Source organism: Sminthopsis crassicaudata, chromosome 2, assembly GCF_048593235.1.
Source record: "Sminthopsis crassicaudata isolate SCR6 chromosome 2, ASM4859323v1, whole genome shotgun sequence".
NCBI lineage: Eukaryota > Metazoa > Chordata > Mammalia > Dasyuromorphia > Dasyuridae > Sminthopsis > Sminthopsis crassicaudata.
The window spans coordinates 276723532-276739370 of NC_133618.1; the positions used below are offsets into that span (position 1 = coordinate 276723532).

At 36.9% G+C, this 15839-nt stretch overlaps 1 protein-coding gene across 1 annotated transcript in view; it reads left to right on the top strand.

Moving 5' to 3' along the window:
* Positions 1-1146: 1146 nt before the first annotated feature.
* Positions 1147-15839, top strand: part of EGLN3 (egl-9 family hypoxia inducible factor 3) — a 34174-nt gene continuing 19481 nt past the window's right edge. Inside the window, exon 1 of the mRNA XM_074289549.1 lies at positions 1147-1947. Within this exon, the coding sequence (XP_074145650.1) occupies positions 1591-1947 (357 nt within the window). The 5' untranslated portion in view covers positions 1147-1590. The remainder of the gene's footprint in view (positions 1948-15839) is intronic.

Here is a 15839-nt window from a genome sequence, read left to right on the forward strand (position 1 = left end):
ACCATGCCAAGGTAAACATTTTTCCTAACTCAAACCCTCTTGCCTCATAGCATGTCTTACAAATAATGGGAAATTAATAAATATTTTGTTGATTAATTCATTTTTGAAGAGATTGATGAGCTTTCTTTCTTTTTTTTCTTTCTCTCCTTTCTTTAAAAAAAAAAAAACTTTAAAAAAAATTATCTAGCATTTATTTTGTCTTCTTTCCACCTCCCCCATCCAATGAAAAAAAAAAAAAAAGTAAAGCCCTATAACAAGTAAAACAAAAACCCGAACTGGATGCCTCTCTTGTGTGTGTGTATGTGTGTGTGAGAGAGAGAGAGAGAGAGAGAGACAAGAGAGAGACAGAGACAGAGAGAGACAAAGAGAGAGACAGAGAGAGACAAGAGACAGAGAGACAGAGTGAGAGAGAGAATCTGTACCCTGAGTATACACCTTTGTCAGGAGCTCGGTAACTTGCTTGGGGTGTCTTGGTTGATCAATGAATTCATAAATCTGTTTTCTAATAAAAGATATTATTTAATAGTAGCTCACATTTATCTAGTGTTTTAAAATTTGCAAAGCACTTAACAAATATCATCTCACTTGATCTTTACAACAGCTCTGAGGGGTGGATGCTATGATAGCCCCTAATTTTACAGATGAGGAAACTGATAAATTTAAGTGACTAGCGGCTACTAAGTGTTTATGACTGGTTTGAGATCAGGTCAATCCACTCGATCCACTGGGCTACCTACTTGATTAATTTTTTTTTTTTTTTTTTAATTCTGGTAGGCTTTACTAGAGAATTTAATACAGTCGCAGAACTTGGTATAAGAAGAGCTTGGATTAAACTGCTCAAGTTTATGAAAAAAATTTATGGAAAAACAAAAAAGGTCGGTAGCATCCTGAAACTTGGCTTCCCCTTGCCAAAGATACAGACACGCAATCGATCAGTTCTACTCCTAACCCTAAAAAAAAAGAAAAGAAAAAGAAGGAAAATGAAAAATAAGGCAAACAATAAACTTCAGCTCCGCCTAAAGAGATCGATCCGTCCCGCTCTTTTATCAAGCGACTAGAGAGGCGGTGTATTCTACCACGCGGCCCGCTGCGCATTCTTTAGCCAGGGGCGGGGCTTCCTGACGTCCTGGGGAGTGTTGCCCAGTTGGAGGCGGGGCCTGGTGACGTCCGGCAGAGTTTAGGTGGCCCGGTAAGGGGCGGGGCGGGGCGGGGTGGGATGGGAGCGGATACTCAGCCCCCGAGTCTCGCTCTTGGCCACAGCCACTAACGCTTGAGCTCCAAAACCGGGATTCTTCCAAATCTGCGCAGGGCCGCTCCGGTAGTGAGTCAATGAGCCCCGCTCAAACTCTGCTGGAGTGCGGACTGTGCCTTTAAGTGTACTCCACTCCCAGAGTTGTGGGCTATTTACCCTGGGTCCCAACGGCAGCTGCTGGTGCAGTGCCGCCTCCCCTCCTCCTCCCCACGCTCTGACTTCTAGGAGCCCTGGCACCCCGGGGGCCTCCCACAGAGTGTCTGTGTCCCAAAGCCGTGCACACGCTGCCTCCAGCCGCGCACGCTGGGGCTCCCGCGGCTCTCCGCTCGGGAGTCGCGATGCCCTTGGGACACATCATGCACCTAGATCTGGAGAAGATCGCCCTCGAGTACATCGTGCCCTGCCTGCATGACATCGGCTTCTGCTACCTGGACAATTTCCTGGGCGAGGTAGTAGGCGACTGCGTCCTGGAGCGCGTGAAGCAACTGCACTGTGATGGGAACCTGCAGGACGGGCAGCTGGCTGGACCCCGCTCCGGAATCTCCAAGAGGCACTTGCGGGGAGATCAGATAACCTGGATCGGGGGCAACGAGGAAGGCTGCGAAGCCATCAACTTCCTCCTGTCCCTGATCGACCGGCTGGTTTTGTACTGCGGAAGCCGCCTGGGCAAATATTATGTCAAAGAAAGGTCCAAGGTAAGGGCGCTGTTACTTTCAATTGGGGACTGGGAAGAGCGGCGCCCTGACGGATCTCAAAGTTAAGCACCCCACATTCACTGTTTGCAAGAAACTTCCCCCCCAAAAAAATTTATGATACAAAGAAGACTAGTTTGGGTTAAAACAAAAAAGTAACCCAAAAATGGTTTGGGTTAAAACCTTGGAAGAACGCCCTTAACGTGGCACTTAATTTTAAATAAATCAATCCGACTAACAGTTCGGTCAGTAGAATGAACACTGGACTTGGGAACCTAACCCTGGCTTCTGCCACTTAACACTTACGTGATCTTGAGCAAGTCGTTTCCCCTTCCGAATCTCAATTCCCTTACATGTAAAATAGGTGTTTTTCAAGGTGCACTGCCTTATAATGAATGTCTTTGGTTGCTGGTAAAAGACTATAATCAATTTTTTTATTTGTGTATGTTGGTGATCATTGGATAATGAGAACCAGGGGATGGGGTGGAAGAGATTGCTCCGGGAACGTCTTAATGATTTCGGAATGAGCCTAAGTTTTTGCTATTGTTTAGTGATCCTGTAACCTCATACCTGTTGCTGAGGCGGTCCTCCAAATATTGTCTTTGAAGACCTACAATTAAGATTTTTTTAAGGCGATAGTTCGTTGAGTTGGACTCAATTCTAGTGCAATCTGTAGGCTCTTTTTCTCCCTCTAAATTTGTGCGTTTGGCCTATTGACCCAAAGGCACAATTAGCTCAAGTGTGTTGGTTGTCAAGATTCTTTCCTACCTCTTAACCAGGCCCTTTTGTAGTAGTAAATAGATGGTGAAATCCACCCAAACAACTAACTAATTGATCATGAGAAAGTAGACCAGAGGTTTTGGTTCACTTATTCCTCAAGAGATTCTCTTGAAGATAATTTCTTAGAAATGTTTACAGAGTATATTGACAGTATCTCTGAAAAGGTGGTAAGTTACCTTAACTCTTGTACCTACACTATTCATCTACAGACTCTGAAGTATTTGCATGCTGTCTTCCCATGTTTATTGGTCCAGCCAATGTTGTTTCTGGAAGCAGCTCCAAGTGATTCTCCATTTTCTTTTATCCTAAATGAGGCTGAGGAGTAGATGAGCATAAGTAACATTTAAAAACCTGAGTTGTACAGAGGAAAGCAAACTGACCATCAGTACAAGGAGAACAGTCACCTATGTACCATTTAAGGGGGTGTAATAGAGTATTTCATAATTTAAGATTGATCCTGTGATAAAACAAGCTACTGCTGTCCCATTTGGCCCACGAGCACTGTTAAGACAAAGAATAAAAGACCAGTGCAAAGATGTGGAAATGAATCCTTGGAGAAGTGAAGGGAGGTGGGAGAAAGAGACAAGTTAATTAACCACCTACCATATGCTATTGTGCCAAGTGCTTTACAAATATTATCTCATTATGGGGGAGGGTCTGGATAGAGTATATACGTTCTGTATCCCTGAGAAAATTAAAGACCTGTCTAGGAGTTCAAATTCTTTGAAGGCAAAAATAATCCCTAAACATTTGTTTTTAACTTGGAGGAAAGTTCTTAAAGTCCATCAATTTATGAAGTATTTGGTAAGCCATTTTAGTGAAGGTATTAGACTCTTTGATCCTATTTTGAAGGAAGATAAGGACATCTAAAGTTCTTTCAAACCTAGGCTGCACAGTTTGAAATGAATGTTTCTTGTTTCCACTACCCCTCCCCCCTAAAAACAAATTAGGTTTGAGATGATAAGAATAAGTAATCATGAAGAGACCCTTCAGCACATAGAAACCTTACCAGGTTCTAGCTTCCTATGAATAGCAGCTTGGGCCACTTATAAATTTAGATCTAGAAAGGGGTTGTAATTTATCTCTGACAAGCCCTTCAAGTTCTTATGGTTACAAGCATTTGTAAAGTATCTGCTATGGTACTAAGCATTAAGCTAAGTATTGGGGGTATACCAAGAACTGTCCCACCCCTCAAAAGAGCCAAGCTCTGGTCATGATTCAAATCAAGTATACTTTTTCCTAGATGGCTCTGTTTTCCAAGGCCTCTCTTTCAACCCTACAAATTTAAGGGTAAGATTTTATTGAAAAGAGTTTGAAACCTATCCACAGCAAGAAAAAGCATATGGTTGTAGCAAAATTTGATGGTTTTATCCCATATGGGTGTGATATTCTCCCATTATTGGAATAACTTTATTAAGTATAACCCATCCAAAAAGTAAGAATTGTATAGTCTTTACTGGGTAGCTCACTAAAAACTGGTTTTAACTATCTTTTCACCATTGCCTAGGTTCCCCAACCTACTATGCTTTCATTTCCAGCTCCCTTACCTCATTGCTTTGCAACATATACAAGAAGATGTTTATTGAATGAATACTTTTTGAAATTGAAGCAAGGAAATTTGATACTGATGTTCATTCTAATAAGTGGGATTTTGAAGTGTCTCACAAGGAAACCTACCTTTATCTAGATTGTCATCTATTTTCCTAATATATAGTTCTTCTTTCTCTAATTGTATAATTAATAGAAAAATTAAGACAAAATATTCCCAACCAATTAAAACATTTTTGCCTCAAGCAAAATAAGCTATATCAGACCTCCTGACAGAAATGAGGTCATAAAGAAACCCGTTTGTAGGGGGATGGAGGTGGCTATCCAGCTTCTCATCAAAATTAGCAATTTTTGGTTGAAAGAAATCTATTCTCTTTCTAGGAATTTTCATTAACTTTGCCCATTTGTTTTCCTTTCCTGTCCTTTACTTATTTTCCTCAACCTCCAACATAAAGACGAGTCTACCCTAGGCATGAAAACCTAATCAAACATAAGGCAGAATCTGCTAAATCTATTTTAGGTTTCTTACTATTCTTAAAGTTCAGATATATATTATTTGTATGATTGAGTGAGTATACTTTTAATGTGCCTCATGAGGAAGTAAAAGCCATTAAATTGTAAGTTTGTCTCAGAAAACAAGTAAGAAAAATAAGTAAGTCTCCAGGCTGCAAGGCAGAAATGTTGATCAGACTCCAATTGCTGAAGAAATAAGGGGTTGTTGAAATATTAAGGGAACCCTTCATTAAGTTACCTGAGCCGAATTGACCTTGGCAATTGAACTTGTTGGAAATGTATCTTTAGGGGCTTAATTAAGGTGCCTTTTGGGGAAAACTAGTTGTAATTTTTTGCAATGTGAAGCAGAATGGCGCCCCCTAACTTCAAGTGTAATCCCTGTTCTGAGACCCTCCCTGTATTTATTTTAAAAACTGCTCCCTCCTTTTTCAGGAATGTAGGAAATCTCCAAGACAAATATTGATCACCATTTTCTCCTTTTACTTTTCTGCACAAATCTCAGAGAACAGTGATTTATTTTCCACAGGGATTATAATTTATAGAAATAGAAGTTCTTTTGCTCAGCAACAGTCAACAACTAGTTAGATTTCTCACTAACTCACTGAGTAAAAATGTCACTAATTCATAAAAATGGAGATTATACGTATACATAAATTCACATAAATATTCACAAATATCACATGTAAATATACACACATTTGTGTGTATATTTACATGTGATATTTGTGAATATTTATATATGATTTATATTTATGAATTGTAGGTCCAATTCTGATTGACAAGTTTTTCCCTTAAACAGCTGTAGAAGCTGATTCTTAGTTCTTGGAAAACTCAAAGGCAAGAGCTTTACTAGTGTTTCCCATTGCTATTTTTAGAAAATCCACTTATTAAGTGGGCTGCTCACAAATGGCCTTAACTGGACTAACTCCAGATAGTTGTGTACTTGAGGACGGGGAGGAAGTAGCTTCCCTACCCCAAAGGGATTCTTCTGTGACCGAGCCAAACCAGCCTTGGGCAAACTTCTCCATTTCACCTTGAATTGCTCTAAGAGAATAATTAAATAAAAAGAAGGTTAGGTGAAGTTAAAATGCTTCCATCTCAGTGAATACCACTATGGGTGTAGACTTTTGTGGGTTTTGTTTCTGTGCTAATTCGTGACCTTTCCTATCTATTCTTGACCACTTCTTTGGTCTTTGGGAAGGACTAAAGAAAGTTTTAATGGGGGTAGAGGAGAGGAAAGAGCTGTTTATTTTTGAGATCTGTGTATGCAGGCTGTCCTCAGTGTTACAGTCTTGTCACCCAACCTTCTGTTTCTTAACCTGGGTAACCAATCTCACAGCCAGGAATAATACCATTGATGTAGAGGCTTTGAAGTAAAGTTTTTTGGTTAAAAACTTTTGTACTTTTTGCAAATTGAATGTCACACCCTTATGCAAATACATCTGTGGGATTTCCCAGTTTGTTAAGATTTTCTCAAGAAAGTGCTTTGATCCATATGAACTCTGAAAAAGTCACTGGAGATGACTTTTTGGAGGGCAGCTTTTGTCATGGGAAGACATTTGGGGAGAAAAGAAATTTACTGATTATTTGGGAAATCTCAGTAAATTATAATAAACAAAGACTAACAGGGATGGAAGTGATTTTATAAAAGCAGTTGAAAACATGGCTTTTTTTTTTTTTTACTTTTTTCTTCAAACTCGATCAAGATCCTATTTATCTTTTGTGAATTAGGTTGAACTGTACTATGAACTGGGTGAATAATCTTAGATTATCTTAAATACTTAAAGATAAATGGCTTTTATAAAGTAATGTTCTGATATAATGGCACATCTTGTGGCTAATTAATAGATATAAACCTTCTTTTAAAACCTTAAGTTAGCACCTTGTTAGTTTAAAACAAAACAAAACAAATTCTTGGCTTTGGGGTGGAACATACTCAATTTGGAAGTTTCCATCTAGGGAAGCAAAGCATCTTAGAAACTGATTTCATAGTCTTTGCTTTATTCATTTGCAGTGTTGACCTATGTTTCTAGGCTAGAAGTGTGTTGTATGCTGTTTATTTCACTTTCTTGCCTAGTTTATAATCATTTCCCTACATTCTGTGTTCAGTGAAGCTATACCAGCTGACTTCAGTTTAATTATAGCTGCCAACCCTTGTCTTTTCCTTTGATTTAAACTTAATTTTATTAATATGTTCTTTAATCTTCTATATTCTCTATAGACCCGCTTAAGTTTTAGGAAGAGAAAGTCTTAGGCTTAGTAAAAAGGACCTTAGAACGTCTCTATTTTGTCCATCTAGACTTAACTAAACTTTATTTAGAGAAAACGAGTACTGAGTAGGATATTTAAATAGTTGGAGGACTTGAGGTTGAAAAGTCATTCCTTTTATTGATAAGTTGTATTGAGAAATTTTAGAAATTGTTCAAATGGCTCAAAGTATATAGTACATAAATTAGTTAGGGTGAAGTAGTATGGGATATTTGAACACTATTTTAAATGTCTATTTAATTTATTTACTTATAAACTCATTTATTTTGGGTGAATGAAGCTTTTATTAAGCACTTTATTTTTTATTAAGCAGTGTTGTCACAAATAGAAAAATAACAGTTTTTATTATAAGGTGATCATATTCTAATAGAGGAGACAATATAAGTGGAAGAATAACTCCTTTAGGAAAAATTGACATAGATTTTATGGTACAGTATCCAAACAAATGTTAATTCCTATCTTTTAATATCATTTTTATTTGGAATACTAGAATTAAAACTTTAACATCTTCAATCATATGCATTCAAAAAATGGTAATCTCATGGGATTTTAGAATTAGAGCTAAGAGAGATCTTAAAGGCTCTTGAGTCTAACTCCCTCATTGTGGAAATGTGGAAATTAAGGCAGACTGCTTGTGACTAAGGCAGAAAGGGCCAAAAAAGGGCTAGTAAAGTGTCTAAGGCAGTATTTGAACCCAACTCTTTCTGATTCCAATGCTAGCCTTTTAGCCCTTTCATCATCTAGGTACTTCTAGTCATCTGATCCTTCTAATCACTTGTACATTGAACTTTTCCCCATGTTCCTTATCTTATTTTTTACTTCTCTGATATTATTCACCTTTCCTCTGGTGAAACAAAAGCTTTTCAACTCTGACCCCTGTTTTGAATCTTGCCATTAACCATTTCAAAATCATCTCTCTCCCTTCCTGTATTTTCTGTATTTGAAAATCATGTTTTACATTGATGACAAATATAAATATGAATCATTAAGCACCTTTTAATAAATCAACAAGCCTTTATTTGGGACATCAACAATGTGGCACTCATTAATCTTTTAACTTTTAAAAACTTGCTTAAGTCTTTGTCCCGTGGAGGAATTATCTTAATCATTTTAAACTGTAAAGTGATATGTGTGTGTATGCATATGTGCACATGTATCCCCAAAGTTTTAAGTCATATGTGTATAATCTCCCCTATTATTAAAAAGTGCATTTCTTGAATTCAGCAACAATTTTACATTTTTATTCCCAGTATTCAGTATCATGTCCTACATATGAGTGAAAACTTTGGACTTGCCCTGGACTTTGAAAACTGTTTTTCAGCATATTTGGTTTCCTTTGTATTCTGTATTTTGTTTTGTGTATTTAAAAATATTCTAAGAAGAGATCTGGTAGTAACATCCAGATGGTCAAAAGGACTCATGAACCCAAAAAGGCAAGAATTCATCATGTTGTTTGAAGGTGGCTCTTGCAATGCCTGGGAAAGAAATCTGGGCTTCAAAGAGATACCAAGCCCTGGAGTATTTAACCTTTTTCCTTTAGGAACTTTACTCTGGAGCCTATAGTTCTGATTAAAGAATTGCTTGCTTCCTTGGGTGCTACAACTAGGCTGGTCCCAAGCATTTTCTTCCCTGATCTTGTGCTCATAATCCTCTCCAGTTCTGGAGCTATAATCAAATTAATAGTCCTTGCTTCTAAAAAGTTTGTCAATCTCCTCTCTAGCTATCATCTCCATTACTTTCCAGATCAAAAGATACCATCCCTGCTACTCATTCCCCTTGAGTGATGTATGTGTGTTGTCTTCCCTATAAGTATCTAAGCTCCTCAAGGAGAAAGAATTGTTTTGTTTTGTTTTTTCCTTTTTTGTTTGCTTGTTTCTGTAAGACTTGCTCACTTCTTGTTCAGTCACATCTGACTCTTCCTGACTTGCCCCTCCCCACCCCATCCCACAGTTTTCCCATAACAGACCAGGCCCTTCCACTATTTCACTCCAGCAAGTTCATGTAATTTGTTCCCATGACACTATCCATCTATTTTTTCCAAGAGCTAAATAAATGGTTTTTCATTCCTTCAAGATAAGAGTGAGGGGGGGATCACCTGTAAATATGCAGTCACTAGGGAGAGAGGTGGAAGATCTCCTTAGTAGCCACCTATAAAAAAAGTAGCTTACCCTCTGCAAAAATGGTCTTTGTTTCAATAAACTTGTGAATTCTTCCACTGCAGCATGCATCACAATTAGCTGCTGATGAACCCTGTGACATATTTCTTCAGGAGTAGTACAGTAGTATCATTTTTCTTTTTCTAGCTCTAATGTACATTCTGGCATAATCAAGGATTCAGATCTTTTCCCCTAGGCAACTGCCAGGGTGCCCAGTGTGGAGTTGAGCCTTCAACCATTGCAACTGTAAATATCGAAGACAAGTCATTTTTATGATATTCAGCTAAGGAATTCAGTTTGGCAAGGATCCAAACAGCCAGTGATTTGGCATAGATTCAGAGTTGATGTTTTATATCTGCATTATTCAAGCAAGATTATTTAGCTTGGTTAATTATACATAGAATTTGTTAAATTTTTTTTTAATCTTCTTTTATCTTGTTATTTACATGGTAGAGAGTTTTTGGTTGTTCTTTCTGTAAATGTGTAGCCTCATGTAAATATGTACTCACACCCTTTTTCCTCTTCCCCTCAACTTTTTTTGCAAAGTATAGATTATAATAAACTATGGTTTTCTTCAATAAATATTCAGCAAACATTTATTGTATATTAAGTGCAAAGCAATGTGAATACAGCTTTAATGTCTTGTCTTAAAATGGAACAATTTAGAAGCTGTGATGTTTTATTATTGTTTTGATCATGACTTATGATTTTATATGTGGGGAGACCTTTCATTGTTTTAGTGATTTTCCTGGGTTTCTGAGAAATTAAGTGACTTAGTTACCATAGGATTTGAACCCTGGTGTTTCTAGACTTTTATCTAAGGTGCTTTTTATGGAAAGATGCTTTTTAATAAATAGAACATTAAACCTTAGTAATTGATGTTTTTCAAGATGTAGGTAGGTATTTCATTTGCAAAATCTTTCACACATAGAATGAGACTAAATAGAATGCTGAATATGATTATAATACAGTAAATATTTACTATATTTATGTATAAATTTCAATATAGGCAGTTTTAAAAGGTCCCTAGAATTAAGAGACCTCATTTTTTACTTCCCATGAAACATTTATAGCTTGCTATATATATCAGAATTTTAAACTCCTTGAGGGAAAGAACTGCTTTTAATGTTTTTCTAATGAGGTAATATTTGCTTAGAGCCGCATCAGGCAAACAGTAGGTGTTTAATAAATGCTTGTTCCTTTATCTTCTTTCTACACCCAAATGGGTTAAACATCCATTCTGGTAGTAACCCTAAAGCTTATTCAGTTCTTCATTTGTAAAATGAGCTGGAGAAGGAAATGGCAAGCCCCTTCAGTTATCTTTTACTAAAATCTCCCAGATGAGATCACAAAGAGCCCAACAACTAAAAAACACAAATGACAAAAGAAGGGAAGGCAATAATATTTATGGGTGTGCTAGACACATCCCAGGAACTTACTATATATATATATATATATATATATGGCACAATACTAATCTTTGGGTATATAAATACCAATAGTACCTTTCCCCTTCACGAGTTTACATTCTAAAGTGGGGAGACAATATAAAGAAGAGCTGGAAAACGGGGGAAAGTGCTTGTGGAAGAGGAAGGGGTATCTAGCGTAAAGGTTCACTATGATGAGAGAATGACTGGTGAAGAATTGAAAAAGAAATTGGAAGTGGAGAATTCTGGGTAATACATTGATATTAGGTGCTATTTTGAATGAACCTTTTTCTAAATTACTATGTAGAGAATTTTACACAACCTAATGAGCAGTCTACAGTAAAATCTAGTGTTTTTAATTGAATAAACAAAGATTATGCTGCTGGCACTCTCAATTTCTTCTTCCCTGTGACAAAAATGATATACCTAATCATACCTGGTATGATCAATATCCAGAAAATTGAATATCCATATGATTAGATTCCAGTTTATCTGTATTTTGATAGCTTCCTTTCCATTTCTTTTTTTTAAGCAACAGTATTGAAAAATTCTTTCTTTCAATTCCCTTGGAAAATGGGGAGTCATTGTGGGAATAGGGATAAGGAAAGACTAAATTTCATCTGCTTATCAAATCGTCATTCAATAACTAGCAATTATACAATAGTGCTTTAAGGTTTGCTCGCTACTTTAAAAATATTATTTCATTTTGTCCTCACTACAACTTTGAGAGGTAGGTGTTGTTATCATACCTATTTTGCACATAAGAAAACTGAGGCAAACAGTTAAATTCTTCCCCAATGTCATACTTTTAGTGAATGTATAATCCCAAGTAAAAAAAAAAAAATTTATATGTAAGAGTATCAAAAAACCCTCTATTTGGTATGACAACTGTCATACTTTTTCGGGATATAATTGGCAATTTTTGATGAAGTTTTATAGGATCTGATTAGAATCCCTCAATAACCTTGTGGGTCTAAGTGATATGGTTATTATTCCCATTTTATAGATTGGAAACTGAAACTCGGAGAAAGTGAAGTGACTTGCTTATGGTCTCAGAGCTAGTATAAAGATTTAAACACCTTTCTTGTCTGCAGATCCAAAGGTCATTCCGTTACTGGTACCCAAACAGAAGATTAGTAGAGAACTGTGATATTAGAGGGTCTGGAAGAGCTGAATTTTAATTTCTACTTGTGAAACATACTGACTTTGTGATCTTAGCCATAATACTTAACCACTCTGTGAGCTCAGATCCATTCTAAAGACTCAGAATTGTAAAGCAGTTGCCAGCCTGCATTGAAAGTTTCTTCATATAAAATCAAAGGTCTGGTTTTAAAAAATAAAGCAAAAACAAAAATCAGTTGCTTTGGATTTCTATTTAGAAAAAAAAATTAAATATGCAAATTAAGTTATTAAAATGGCCATGCCTTTTGAACTAGAGACTTCTTTTACTAGGTTTCTACCTCAAGGGAAGCCATTGATAAGAAGAAAGTCCCCATAGTCCCCATCAGCAACAAATTCTCGTAGCATCACTTTTTATGATAGTAAAGAATTGGAAACAAAAGAGATGCCCATCAACTAGGGAATAGCTAAATAAATTGTGGTACATGAATATAATGGAATATCACTATGCCATAAGAGATGATGAAATGAGATGTTTGATGAATAGAGAAACATGGAAAGATCTATATGAACAGATGCAAAGTGAAGTAAGCAGAACCAAGAACACTATATATACAGTAACTCAACAATGTAAATGGAAGGGACAATCACATGCCAAAAAATCAAAAGTGAAAAATAAAATTATAAAAATCAAGTAGGATTTGAATGATGATATATGAGAAGACACCCCTAATCCACCTTGTTTTAAATATATAAATCAAGATATTATCAAAGCCAAAAGTCTAGGATTGATTTTTCACTATTATTTCATAGAGAACTATATTTTACCATACAGCCTTAGCTACCACTGCCAATAACCTTGATCATAATCCCAATTCTGGCTATTGTAGTTTTCATTCATTTCAGCTATTTTGGAGTTTTCTTGCCAAAGTTACTGGAGTGGTTTGCCATTTTCCTTTTCCAGGTCATTTTTATAGATACGAAGAACTGAGGCAAGTAGGGTTAAGTGGCTCACCTGGGCTCACACACCTAGTGAGTGTTTGAAGCCAGATTTGAACAAGGGAAAATGAGTCTTTCCGATTCCAAGCCCCGTGCATTATTCAGCGTACCACCTAGAGCCCTTTGATCCTGGCAAACAACCTTGCAAATACATGTTGACAGTCACAAGGGAGAATGGTTAAAACCAGAGGCTTCATTCAGTTGTGGTCAACAATCATTTATTTTGTGCCATTGTGTGCAGAGTACTGTACTGCGTACTGGGGACATAAATGTGGCAAAACAGCAGCAGCAACATTGCCCCAGTGCCTTAAACCTTTTATGGTCTACAAGGTGGTACCCCTAGCACAAATAGGTCAGTATAATTCCAAGCTAGACTATGATGGGACTAAAGAGAGATCCTGACATAAATGTTCTTGGAAAATTTCGGGATATGAGAGAATCTTAAGTTAGAGCAGGCATGTCAAGTGGGAAAGAGATCAAGAAAAGCCTTATGGAGCAGGTGGTACATGAACTGGCTCTAGATGGAAACCAAGTAGTTTATTAAGTGAAGAGAAATGAATGCATTCCAGGAACTCATTGAGAACAAACCCAAAACTTAAAAAAGGTTTTCAGAAGAATTTTTCATTAAGTTGGTTTGGCAGAGGAGAGCTGGAAAAAGTTATGGCTGGCTTTCCTGCCCCTCCTCCTTCCCCATGGCTGTAAGTTTTTCATTATATAGACTCAAACTAAGGGTAGGAGGAATGATCTATATATGGGGATATCAGCACATAAATTGCTCCACACGGTAGGTAGTTTCCTTATAAGGCACTTTTGAGGGATATTAACATTCAGTAAAATTTGGTCTACCTCAAAACTCAAGCTTTGAGTGGGGTCCTCACCATTAACTTCCCTGAAGCGTTTCTAGGACCAGTGGGACCTTCATATCCTGGGTTAAATAGTATCTAGCCACGTCAGTTAGGATCAAGCAATGTAATAAATACTGTTTCCCAAACAATATTATGCCATAAAGGTTTTTGTAATATTATGAAAGCCTTATTATAAAGTTTTATTATATAATAATAATAAAGTTTTATTTATTGTAAATATACTATAAAGCTTTTCCCATAAGGTATACAGCCTCTGCATATGTGGAGAAGTAGGAGATGACATTTTGAATTCAAGGAACAGTTAGATTACACTTGGCTGCAATGCAGAGTAGATGTGATGTAAAATAAAGCTATAAGGCAGGTTGGAGCTGTCTTATGGAATATGCTTAACGATGACCTAAGAAGTATGGATCTTTTTAGGCTCCAGGATAAAATATACTGAAAGTTCTTAAGCAAGATTATCATAGATTTTTGTGATAGGAAGATTACTCTTGACAGTTGAAAACTGGATGGAGACAGAAGGAATTGGATGCTGAGAGACCACTTAGGACGCTCTTAAAATGTTCTTACTTAACAACAGTGTTCTTAGTTACAATTATACATAAAATACTCAGCAAAATAAATAAATAAAGGGTATTGGAATTCATAGGACTTGTCCTCGGAACATATGTCTGCATAATGGGGAGAGGGACTGGGAGGAAAGGTAAGAGAAAAGTTAAGCTAATACCTCAAAAATAGATAATTCATTTGCATACTGAGGCCTTAGAAAAGTCTGTCTGATATAAAGTAAAGTACTTTTGTTTTTATAAGCTAGTTGGATGACTTTAGAAATCTATCTTTTACCATCATCAATTTGTCAGCTCTCCTTTGGCCTTATTTCCTTCTCAACTATAAATAAGGTCAGTGATTTCTTATAATCTCTTCTTTTGAAACTTTGAACCCCTTTGTCCTTTATTTTCCCATCCTGCTTCTGAGCTGTAAGACAGTGGTAAAGATAATTTAGCCACCAGTTAGTTAATCTCATTCAGACTTTCATGAAAAAACTTTGTATTCATTTCCTTTGAACTCTTATCAGATTCTCTGTTCCAAATGTTCTTTAATCCCTAAATCTCTTTTCCTCTGTACCCTGAAATATAATCTCTTCTACTTTATTGAGAGGGCAGCTAAGTGGCTCAGTGGGTAGCACTGGACTTGGAATAATAAGTTTAAATCCAGCCTCAGGCACATACTAGTTGTGAGACTGGGCAACTCATTTTACCCTGTTTGCCACAGTTTCCTCATCTATAGAATGAATTGGAGAAGAAAATAGCAAATTGCTTCAGCATTTCTGCCCAAAAAAATCCCCAAAAAAGTCAGATGTGACTGAAAAAAATAATTGAACAACCTACACTACATCCAATAAAACCTACACATTTTACAGATAAGAAAAATTGAGGCTGAGGAAAAAATTTTGCCTCCAGGTTTATGGGGTGGGGAGGAGAATGTTTCTCTACATTTCTCTACAACTAATGCTCTTTCCATATTCATGGTGCTTCCTCATTCTTTTCCTGTTCCTTAAATGGTTCTTGTCCTCAACAGTTCTATCCTGAGGCCCTTTCTCTCCCTTTTTTGCTCCCCATTTCTGATGGCTTTAGGTATGATTTCTATGCTGATTGACTCCCAAACCAATAGTTCTACTCTGAATCTTTCCCCTGGAAGTGTTTTATTCTCAACTGACTTTTCCACATTTGAAAACCAAACCCATTATACTTTCCCCAAACCGGCTTAGTCCTCCACCTTCTATCCATGTTGATGTTATCACTTTCTCAGTTTCTAAACTCATAATTTCAACTTTCATCAGTTGGCAAATTTCCCTCCTAAACAAAGGCATTTCATGAAATACATATTGAGGAGAAACAGTTCTTTGGCTTTGGAATCTGAGTACTTGGATTTAAATTCCTTCTTTGATACTTATTAGTACTTCTTTTGGACAAATTATCTCTTTGGGCCTCAGTTTCCCTATCTTTAAAATGGGGGAGTGAGTGAACTAGATGACCTCTAAGATCCCTTTCTGCTCTGCTATGCAACAATAATCTATTATTCAGATACTTTGTGCCCACTCTTTCAAAAATACACAATGCACAATGGAGGGAGCTAGGACACACATATAGAAAGGCAGTTCACAATACTTGTGGTCGCTGCCCATCTCGTCTGCTTATTTTTTGTCTTTCTGTTTAATT